The following is a 12,039-nucleotide window of genomic DNA, read 5'->3' on the forward strand; positions in this document are numbered from 1 at the left end:
TGTCCAATTAAAATAAAAATATTAGCTGAGGGTTAAAACCTCAACAAATAGGTAGGAAATCCACATATGCATTAAAGGATCCAGTCAGCACGAGCCAGAAAACACAACTGAAGCTGTGAGGCAAAATACCAGTACAGTACACGCTAGGAGGAGGAAGCTGCTGGCTGCTTAAAGGAGGTGCAGACATTTTTAACTTAATGCACTCTTAGCTTAGCAAGCGCCCTTTCCTTAATTTTTCCTGTAATACATAAGTTTAAAGCCTATCTATGCTAAGAGTTTTAATTAAAAAAAATTCAGATAGGTGTTCCAATGCAGGTTTTTCCTTCTGTTTAAATTAGGTATTGCAGAGAGGAAATGTCAACATGATAACCTGCTCTATACTAAGTAGGTGGCACACAGCTGGAATTTTGAAAATGTCGACCACCAATGAAAGTTGTATCAGTTGAATAATGAGAATTGTTCCAGGCTTCCTGCATGCTGATGGGAATATTCTACATTTATGACTGCAGTGAGAATTCCTATGATGCAGATTCATGGGTTACCAATTGGCTTTCAAAAAGAAAAGTGTGTTGTATTATGTTCTTCTAAAAAGTGCGCCAGGACGATGCGTGGCGGTGGGACAATTCAGCGCTTATGGTTATAATAATTAAGATTCCCCTGGAGGTGAATTGTTTTTTCCAACGAATGTACAATGCCTATCTCTGTCTTTGAAACTTGTTCCTCTAAGTCATTCATTATATACAGACTACTTCACTGTCACAGCTTCTGCTGTTAATGTAGTTCCTGCAATAGAAATGGCAACATATGGAAAGAGCATTTCCAGCAGGTCATCACCAAACAGTAAGGTACCTTTTAAGAAATTGTAAGGTTTGCATCTCTGGGCACAATTCAGATACTCCACCAGGAATTGTGTCTTAATACTGATCTCCTTGGCCATTTGTCTACCGGTTCTACTCCTTCCTTTGTTATGTTGGCCGTAACAACACTATTAGTTAATGTGATTAAGTAGAACCCAATATCTGAGGATACCTTGTAAGCAGTGCAGCTGAGTTGGTAATGCAGTCAGTATATTCTACCTTTGTGGTGTCCTTCTCTTGAGGATCACCATATTTTTGATATATGGCTTTGGTTTGCTCAAAGGAGCGAAAGAAGCTGTCAGACGTCAGTGGTTGTTGTTATGTATTCATTAGAAAATCAATCCCGCTTTCTGAAAATTCATTTCAACACTGATTTGTCAGAAAGACATACAGATGACCACTCTTAGATCAACCAATCATCAGGTGTTAAAGCAGAAAGCATGCAAAAACTCTCCATGTTGAAATTAATTAAATATTTTACATAAACTATCAATCAGTTATTTCATTTTAATAAAACAGACTTTTTTTAATGAAAAGTTAATTTATTATTGTTTGCCTGTGACTAGATAGTGTCCACTTGCACACACATCCAATCCCTTAGGGAGCATTCACTACTCTATTACATGTTTCAAGCTGTGCCCAGCAAAACAGAGCACTTCCCACATTCAACCTCTATATGATCTTACCTCTGCACAACATTACATCATCCGCATGCAATAGACATCTATCAGCAGTGCAGTCCCTTGGCTGCCGCTTATTAAAGTATTTACCTGTGGCACTTGCTCAATGTCCCGAAGGAAGATCTGTTGGTTTCTGGAGACAGATGTGGACCTGTGGTAATCAACCAGCTCATTCAGAGAATTGAACTTCACTACCCAAAGGAAATACTTCCCAGCACCATCTCTCAGCACTTTAAAGTGCTGGACATCATTTCCAAATCTACAAGAAAAACAAATTGTTTTTATCGTATTTGACATTTTTTTCCCAAGTTGTCATGCCAACCCCCATGAGTTCTTAACATTCTTGCTAAAAAAGAATTCACAGGCTTTCATTAACAATAGTCTAGTAAATGTTTAAGGTTCAGTGGTACATGAACTCCAGTACTATGGTCCATAAATAGAGGAAAAAGTCTATGGGTGTTGTCATTTCAAGTATTTACACTGGCCTGGATCAACTGAAACGATTGGACACTGAAGTTAGGAGAATTGGTTACACGTGAATACCTTTTGTTTTGGGATAGACTGCAGTCTGGAACACCAGTAGGGTATCAGCAGTGGCCTTTGCTATAGTAGTACATTTTTAAGATTCAGCACTCTACAATCTCAAAGATTATGATCCATAAATAGGGGGAAACAGGTATGACATCATTCCTTTCTAGCATTTACACCAACCTTCTTTCAAGGGGTAGGCACTGGAAGGCTCTGTCACCAAAGCAAGAAAAATGTTTTACATGTATAGAACTTCTATTTCTGGACAAAGATTGCAAATGCCAGCACTATTAATGGCATATCAGCAGTGGCCAAAATAAAGCAACAACTTGCTTTCTAATCAGTGTTGAGCCTTCATGGCAAGTCGTCAGATGGCCTTATTGTGCAAAACAAGGTGGCCTGTTTAGTTCTAAGTTGTCTTGCAATTTCAGTTGTGACTTGGACGGAAACAGCAGGCAGATACGAGGGATCAGGTCATTTAAGTGGTGAAAGAGCTTGCAATGACAAGCCACGTCTTTCTAGCAAAGAAGCTGTCGTAGCCGGTGGGGCAAAGGAGGCCGTAGACGGTGTGGTGGACCATACTTGCAGTTCAGTGCAAGATGACAGAAGAGGCATCGACGGCTTTGCCGTCGCCGAATGAGGTGGTGCTAGGACAGTGACCGCCGACGAGACATTTAACTTAGTCGACGGTGTAATCTTCGTCGACGATATCTTAGACGACGAGGTATCCTTCGTCGACAAGGCAATTTTCGTCGACGATGCGGCAGTCAACAAGGAGGCAGACTTCGCCAATGATGAGGTCGTCGACGTCAAGCCAGTCTTCGTCGACGAGGTAGTTTTCGTTGACTATGTAGCCGCTGCCGAGGTGGTCTTCGTCGACGGGATTTTTCTTCCCTTTGTCGCCGACGACGGAGTGTCGACGATAGATGGCATTACCTTCGTCGACGAGATGGGTTTAACTGCAACATTATAATCTTGGGCCTCGGTGACGAGAAGGTGACTGTCGACGTTGAAGTAGCATCGACGATGATAATCGTCGACGGAGGAGACGCATCGTCGACGGCGGGGTCGTCTTCTTCTGAGGAAAATCCTTCTCAGGAAGCTTTTTAGACGCCAGAGACTTTCCAGTCTTTTTAGGGGGGGATACAGATGAAGATCCAGAAGGTGGAGAAGCTTTTTTTGTAGAAGGCAAGGCAGAACCCTTGGAGGGTTGAACTTTCCTCAACACCTTAGCCCCAGGAGAAGATAAATCTTTCTCAGCCATCCTCTTTCTGGAGGGATACTGAGAACCCTGAGACCACACATCCCACCTCAGATAAAGGGTTATCCTGGTCTTTAATCTTCTGTAGCCACAAAAGTAGGCATCCTTCCCTATCTCGGAGTGTCTTCTGAGGGAAGGTCCTGTAGATTTTACAATCTCTCACCTCGTGATCTGGATAAAGGCAGTAGATGCACTTTTTGTGGGGATCTTCTGAAAAAAGCCGGAGCTTCCCACAAGATTCACAAGGCCTGAAGTGAGTTTTTTTAGTAGATGACATCCTAAAAGGAGTGAAATCCAGACAAAAAAGTGAAGTACTGAGCAGAGCACAGGGAGACTCCCTTCACACGACGTGTGGTAGAAAATCTGAGAACCTGAGCCTCTGGGGAGAACATTCTGGTGGGTGCTGTCGCCGGATTGGCTGCAGTTTGGACTATACAAAATGACTATGATAGTCATAAGTGTGGACGTTTTTCTCTTGTAGCCCAGGGCTACTTTACTTCCTGGTTGTTTATCACCAAGGTTTTCTGGTTGTTAAGTGCATATCATTGCTTTTTTATGTACCGTGGGACTCCCACTACGACGACGGGGAATGATTCAAGCATGTGAATCTATGAAAGACACCCCAATACTGGAGAATCTAGAAAACTAACAGAAGTAATGCAGCAAGTACAACTGAAGACCACAAGCGCCCATGGTTCCAGTTTCGCCATTTGTTCCAAACCATGAGACAGCCAGGGACATAGCCCCATATCCAAATAAAGTCAAACATAAAAATCATAGCATAACACAAAGCAATGCCGTCACGGACAAGAGGGTGCTAAGAGTGCAAAATTATTTATGGTAAGGAACGTATTCTTCTAAACTGTATTCCGTCACCACAAATCATTTATAAGAATCACTCCTTAAGGTGCCTCTGAAAGGAAGCAATACAAAAGGGGATGATGGACGGAGCGTTTGAGCAAATCAAACACTCACCCCCAGTCAACTGATCTGGGTTTAATCCATCACCATTCTTTAGCTCACTCGGCCACCCCAGTGAAAGGAAGCAGGCTGAGGTTTCTATTAGTCTTTAAAAGAGCTAGATTGAATAGCTCTTCTGAATGTGGATGCTCTGCTCTCACCCTAAAGCTCAATAGTACCTAGATAAGGAATACAGATGTGCAGGCAGTTGCTTGGGAATCTAACTGAAACAGAACAGCGGTGAAAAGAGCTGAAGTTGTAGGCTATCACTAAGACCGAGCACTACACATTTTTTCATTGGTGGAGGGCTCCTTTACTGATACTGTAGCAACCCACTGGTAAACAGATTTTCTGATTTACCAAGATTAGGACCTTGACAGTCAACAAACAGATTATTATCTAGCCTCGTTTTTTCCATCTATGAATATGATTAATTTGAATCCTTTTGAGTTTTATTATCCCTAAACGAGGAAAAAAAGCAGTACAAATTTGAGATGGGTGGAAACTCCCCCAAACATTTGCACTGGTAAGGAGGAATGGCTTGTTATCTATTCTAACATTCTGGCTTTAGAAGTGGTTCCCTCAGTCTTTTAGAGCACATTATAGTTAGACTTTAAAGCAATCCCTCCACAGGCACCTAAATAGCTGAAGCATATTCATACCCCCTAGCACTCCAGCTCTGACTCAACTTTAAAAATGGACTGTTCACAAGTAGTGGTCAACCAATCGGCAGATATCGCTTTGGTGGTCTCCTCCTTCAATTCTGACCGCAAGACCAATCTTGATGACATAATTCCTTTATAAGAGAGTAAGAGAAGAAGGACTTCCACTTCTTCCACGCGACCAGTGCCAGCTATTCTGCCTGTTGCCCTTTAGGCTTGGTAAGGAGGATTTCCAACAGTAAGGAGGCCCGCTCGGTATGTTGCTTTTCTTTAGCTACACACCCTAGCCCTTATGTTATAGGAAGTAAAAGTCCTAACTCCGTCTAGTCTTGTTATCCAAATGAGATCGAAAATAGGACACTAAACATATGCTTGATCAATGTAAGATCACTCCTCAAACATAAAATTGAAATTTGGAACATCTTACATGACAAATCACTAGGACATAATTTTTGTCTCTGAAGCATGGCTCAAGCCCTGTTCGAGCCCTGACCTCACACTCGCTATTGCTATTGCAGATGGATAATCTCTCTCTCATTTAGAGTAGGAAAAAAAAAAAAGGAGAGGGAGTAGCCATCATCTACTGATCTAAGTTTCTCTGCTCCAGCCAGTCCTTAGATATAGCAAGCTGCGTTGAGGCTCTCTCCTTCACCATTAAAATTTCAGATAACTTCTCATTTTCATTAGCTCTTATCTACCGTCCTCCTAATCCCGATGTTTAATTGTGCAAAACGTTGTCTTCTGCAATCATGCCCTTTTGTCTACAACATAACAATTTTTGGGTTTTGAGCGACTGTAACTTAAATATGAATGACAATAGCTGTAAAGCTACAGAATAGCTTATTGTAGCCCTGTCCGACCTCAACTTAATTCAGAAGATAGAAGGACCCATGCACAAGGGAGGACACACGCTTGATGTTATCTATTCTAACATTCTGGCTTTAGAAGTGGGTCCCTCAGTCTTTTAGAGCACTTTATAGTTAGACTTTAAAGCAATCCCTCAAACAGGCACCTAAATAGCTGAAGCATATTCATACCCCCTAGCACTCCAGCTCTGACTCAACTTTAAAAATGGACTGTTCACAAGTAGTGGTCAACCAATCGCCAGATATCGCTTTGGTGGTCTCCTCCTTCAATTCTGATCTCAAGACCAATCTTGATGACATAATTTATAAGAGAGTAAGAGAAGAAGGACTTCCAGTTCTGCTCCTTTATTTTCTGCTACGCTCACAGTAGAAAAACTGAAGGGAAAAACATGAGGAAATGGCAGCGCAATTTTCTGATCAACTCAGGTACAAACTAGCCCTCAAACAGTATAGGAAATCCTTTTTAAAAAAGTGAAACAAATTAATGAAACAGAAAATGCACCTCAAACATTTTTCAAAATTGTTAACTTAGTCTGCACAAAATCAATCTATTCCGTCTTCACAGGAATTTGCTGATAATTTATCAGATTTTTTTCATGATGGTGTTCAACATGTACTCCAAATTCACAAACACTAAAGCAACTGTGACGATGACACACAAACTTATCTCCCAAACGTTGAATCCTCAAAACTTCCTTCAATAAGATCTCTATGAAGGATTCCAAGAGTACGACTCAAAAAGCCCACTCTGGCTCTCCTTTGGACCTATGCCCACCACATATACTTAAAAGGGCATCTCAGTCCTTGAACATACAAATCAACTCCCTCTTCAACTTTTCCCTTGAGTCAGGTACAGTATGAGTGTGTTGTTAGGAGGCATTGGTCCTTTCTCTAAAAAAAAACAAAAAACAATCTGGATCTCGCATGTCCAGTCATCTATAGACTCATCTCTCTTTTCCCAGTCTGTGGAAAGATGCAGGAGTCACTGGTTAATTGCCAGATAACAGGTTTCATCCAGAAGACTAACATCTTACATCCTTTGCAATCTGGCTTCTGACAGGCTTCACTACAGAGTCAGCAATCTTAGAAGCAACAGATTTTATTAAAACCCGACTCGACCTGGGCACGAACATCATTGAGGTTCTGCTTGACCTATCTACTGCTTTTGACATCGTATCGCATGACATTCTATTGCAACGGTTGGAGAATGCAGGAATTGCCTGTACCATCTGTTATGGGATCAAATTCTTCCTCTCCAAGTGAAAGCAAGCAGTACCCCCCCCCCCCTTTTTTACCTCAGGTTACAGAGGTCAATTGTGGAGTACCACAGGGCTCAGCCCTTAGCCGAAGCCTCTTTAACATCTATATGCCCCCCCTTACTGCTGTTGTACAAGCATGGGGCTTCAATGTGGTGTCCTATGCAGCTGACACCCAGTTGATGTTTGCCTTCAAACATTTAGATGTATCCGTCACAGCTGATTTTAAAGGTTGCCTATCAGCAGTGGCAGAGTGGATGCATACACGCTGTATGTGCTTAAATTCAGAATAATCTGAGTGTCTAACATTTGGTTAATTCTCCATATTGGATCGGTCTCCTCTGGCCTACAGAACTGGGCCAACCTCGGCACCTTCCACTACTGCCAAAATTCTGGAGGTAAAACTAGGCAATGCACTAGCCTTTAAGTCACATGTTAATGCTATCATAGGAGTCTACTTGTCTCTGCTAAAAACTCAAAAAAGACACTTACATTTCTGTTGGAACATACCAGAAAAATCATCACCCATGTGTTGACTACATCAAACCTTGATTATGCTAAAGTGCTGCTTCTTAGATCTCCTCACGCACTGACAAATAGACTACATCAGGTTCAGAAAGCAGCAGCAACAGTGGTTTTGAATATCCCTAAATGGCAATCAATACGAAATGGCTTGAAAATCCTGTATTGGCTTCCCATTAACCTAAGAATAACATTTAAAGCTTTGGGATAATGTTTATGGCCACTCAAATTAAAGGCTCAACGTATATCTGTGATAAAATTAAGAGATGCCATACCACAGAGTACTTTGCTCAGCCAATCATGATTTGCTTTGCATTCCTAAGACCAACAAAGAAAGAGCAGGAGGTCGCTCCTTTTCTTATTTAGCCCCAAAACTTTAAAACTTCTTCCCTCAGCATGTTAGAAGATCAATTTCAGAGGATTACTTTAAGATCCTTTTGAAGACCCACCTCTTTTAAAGACCTAAATTGGGCCAGTCCTCATATTCTGAAGTCTCTCCTTTCTGCATCTTACTATTACCTAGCAGCTGTTGCACCGTATAAATTGTATTAATTCCTGGGTGATCAGTAAGACATAAAAATACCAAGAGGGCCAACAGGTAACCTTTAATTATTGCCAAAGCACGGACTTGCTTGGCTAAAGAAACATCCGCTAACTGTGCTTGCAGAGGCTGAATGTTGGGGGAGGAAAGCCAGACAATGATCTTCTCCCAGCATCCTGCATACACAGGTTTGTTGGAGGAACACCTGGAAGCAAGTATGACATCAATTCCCTTCTGAAGGATGATCGAAGGAGATCAAATGTAGTCTTTCAATCTCCACGCATGGAGGTGCAGGTTGTGCTTACCTGCCCTGCTACTGTGACGAGGTCCTCCAGAAGGGGCAGTCAGATCAAAGAACATATGTGCATGGTGAGAAGTTTCGCATACCACTCTCTCCTCACCCAGTCCGGAGCCACTAGGATGACTTGGGTCCGAACTTTCTTGATCATCTTTAGAACTCTGGGTAGGAGAGGTACAGATGGCAAGATGTTCAATAGTCCCAAGCTCCAATCCAAACAAAAGGTGTCTCAGAGCGATAGCTGCCTTGGGAACTCCAACGCACAGAAGCTTTGACATAGTGCATTCTGAGCCAAGGGGTTCTCCTTGTTGCTGGAAGATGCCCTTTACCTCCTCAGAGTTAAGCCAGAATTAGTAATCCGCTAGACAAGGTCTGCTGAGTTAATTCACCCTGGCATTCAAAGATTCTGCATGTGTTGCATGGGAGATGCCCTAATGATTCAGCCATCTCCAAAGGTGCAAAGCTTCCTGGCACAGGACCACAACCCCCCTCAGCCCTGTTTGATGTAGTACCACTAGGCAGTAGCGTCGTCTGTGAAAACCTGCACCTGTACCTCCTTAATGGATGGGAGAAATGCTTTCTGTGCCAAGCATATCGCCCACAGCTCCAACAAGTTGATGTGGAGGAGTGTGGCTCACTGATTAGAGAGGCAGACCCTGATGCAGAGGTCTGGCCCGGGACCAGGGGTCAATTCCCGTCGCGGCAGGGTCTTGAGCTCGAATGTCCGCGGACCCGATAATTCTCGGTACGGTGCCTACTCTAATCATGGGGTCCCACGCTGCAACTCTGGGCAATAGCTTGCTTAGTCTCCACACCGGCCCTAATCGCTAAGGATGCCTGGCTTCACCAGGGGGGTGCCCAGGAGTTGGGCGCCTCACAGGAACAGGCCAGGACGGGTTCCTCAGTGGTTTATTCAGCGCGGGGACACACTAGTAAGTGTAACCATGCGCTTTATAAGCTTCAGAATTACAATTAATTGGAGATGAGCTTCCACTGGAGACCAGAGTCCTCCGATATCTACCTCTTCCAGATGACCCAACCACCAAAGAACACAATGATGCATTGGTCACAACCATTAGCTCTGGGTGGGGGAGGGAGAGGAGTCTGCCACCGATCTGAATGCAGTATAGCAACCACCACTGCAGGTCTTTTACTATATCCTCCAACGCCTAGATGTGATTCGACAGTGCCCCCTGAGAGTTAAAATCACACTGCAGAGTCTGTATGTGCCACCTAGTGTGGTCCACAAGCATGATATAGAAGGTCAAGAAGCGTCAGAGCTGAACTCATGGAGACCCAGGTCCAAGGCTGAAGCATCAGGATTACAGCATGAATGTTCTCAACTCGCTGCGGCGGAAGAAATGCTCAGAGAAACACAATGTCTAGAATGGCTCCCACGTAAAGAAGCCTCCATGAGGGAGCCCAGTATGAATATGGCACGTTGATCAAAAGACCCAATGGTGACAACAGGTTTGCCATTGTCTTGAGTTGGTTTAAGGCTGCCTGAGGCGAGCCAGCCTTCAGCAACCAGTCACTGCGGTACAGGATGGCTGGTATTTCCCACCTCCACAGATGGGCATCGACCAATACCATCACTTTTGTGAGCACCTGAGGTGAATTGGTAAGACCAAAGTGGTGCAATGGGAACTGAAACTGCTTGTGTCCTACCTGAAACCACAGGTAGTGTCTGTGGCACTGCAGGACAGGAATGTGTAAGTAGGCGTCCTGCAGGTCCAACACCATTCAGGGCAAACAAAACTTGGGCCAGAGTGAGTATCGTGTACCTCTTAAATTTCAGACGGCGAAGATCTACAATAGGGCAAAGGTCTCTGTTCTTCTTCAGCACCAAGTAACAGGAATAAGAACGAGTCCCTATCTCTGATGCCGGAGCCCTCTCAATAGCTCCTTTGACCAAGGGAGCTTGAACCTCGCCTTGTAGTACGGACAAGTGGCCTGAGCGGCGTTAAGGTGTAGGAGGCATGCCGGGGTGATGAGAAAGGGAAAGAAATAACTGTTCTGGACAAATTGGATCACTCACTGGTAGGACGTGATGCTATTACACTGGGGGAGGTAAAAGGGAATATGACCTCCTACTGGCTGAATGTGCCCCACAGAGGATAAACTGAAGCAGTTTTGCATTGGCTACAGGGGGCCGGGCAGGAGTTGGGGAGCTTGTTGCTCCCGGGGGCATGGACACTGGCGGGTCAGATTCCCAGCCTCTGCCTCAAAACGCTTGTGAGGTCGGGTGCTGCAGTGTCAAGGTCTGAAACTGCTGCTGTTGGAATACCCTTTTGATGCTTGAAATTGGTGAAACTGCTGGGGAAAATATCACATTGGCAGAGCCAACTCAAGGCAGCGTGCTTTCGCTTGCCTTTCTTTAAAGTGCTCCAGGGCTGAGTCCGGCTTGCCTATGAAGAGACACATGCCATAGATTGGCATGTTCATAGAAACTGTTGGAGATTGCTGGCAAGCCGGTGCACAAAATCCAAGTGTAGCGCAGACGCGCCACGCCGGTTTCTACTCAAGCAGATATTGGTTTCCAGACCCGAGCGTATGGAGTACTTAGCTGCTCTCTTGCCATCTTGGATAGGGAGTTGAAGGTTGGGACAGATGTAATCTTGGACAGCTGGAAAACATCTGCTATCATGTCCCATACAGCTTATGAGTAACTCTCCTAGAGGCAGTAAGTGTTCACTGACCTGAGTACAAGGCTGGCTGAGGAGAACATAATGTTAGCAAATACCTCTCAGATTTTTTACTCTGTCTGGTGGTGTGGTCTGAAATGTATTTGGGTTTAGTCAACTTGTGGAGGCCTGCAATACCAGGCTCCCTGAAGTAGAGGCTGAAGGAGTAAGCCAGGATTCCCCGTAACAGGCCTATGTTGCCTTGCAATCTGCCTGTTGACTGGGGGTAAGATCCTGGCTTTGCCAAGTTGCTCTGAGGTATCCGAGGTATATCATAAGGGTCTAATTCAATGGTAGGAGAGGCTTTTGAAATGTCTGTTCAGGATAAAGAAGCTCAATGAGGACATTAGTTTTTACTTTCATTGTGTGTAATGTAAGGTCCAGGTCTCCACTACTCTCCATATAACAGTGACAAAGAAGGCAGATTAGTTGTTGCTATGATAAGTGAATGGAGGTCAGTGTCAGGGGATGTATCTAATCTGATTTTCTGTAAGTCAAAAAAGAGAATTTCTTTGTCATAGATTTGGCATTCATTGTAGTCATAAGGGTCCTGATATAGATGTGGCAATGTCTAAGGAAACTGTGCTTGCGGCCTGGAGGTACCCAGGTCATTGAGAGACTTCTCACGTTGGAAACGGCGTGATAAAGAGGAGCCTTGCTTCGACTTCTTGGACTACCTGACAAACTGGACTTGAGATCGGCCCGAGAGTGCTTCCACACTCTCGACCATGCCTCCCTCATCTTAGGCCGGTGTTACATCATGTAGAGTTTTGCTTCACAGTATCAAATGCCCTTCAGGTTAATTTTTGCTCATTTGTTGCAAGACTTCGAATCATGTTTGCAGCCCAGAGACAGAAAGTGGGGGTGGGGGCATGGGGGAAGGTTTTATAAAAAGTGTCTACCTCACAGAATTTGAGGTATCCA

At 44.0% G+C, this 12,039-nt stretch overlaps 1 protein-coding gene across 2 annotated transcripts in view; it reads right to left on the bottom strand.

Moving 5' to 3' along the window:
* Positions 1-12,039, bottom strand: part of GRB2 (growth factor receptor bound protein 2) — a 260,087-nt gene that overhangs the window by 40,883 nt on the left and 207,165 nt on the right. For both annotated transcript variants that reach the window (XM_078654511.1, XM_078654512.1), the window contains exon 5: positions 1,628-1,796. In XM_078654511.1, the coding sequence (XP_078510637.1) occupies positions 1,628-1,796 (169 nt within the window). The remainder of the gene's footprint in view (positions 1-1,627; positions 1,797-12,039) is intronic.

Source organism: Lissotriton helveticus, chromosome 7 (assembly GCF_964261635.1).
Source record: "Lissotriton helveticus chromosome 7, aLisHel1.1, whole genome shotgun sequence".
NCBI classification, from domain to species: domain Eukaryota; kingdom Metazoa; phylum Chordata; class Amphibia; order Caudata; family Salamandridae; genus Lissotriton; species Lissotriton helveticus.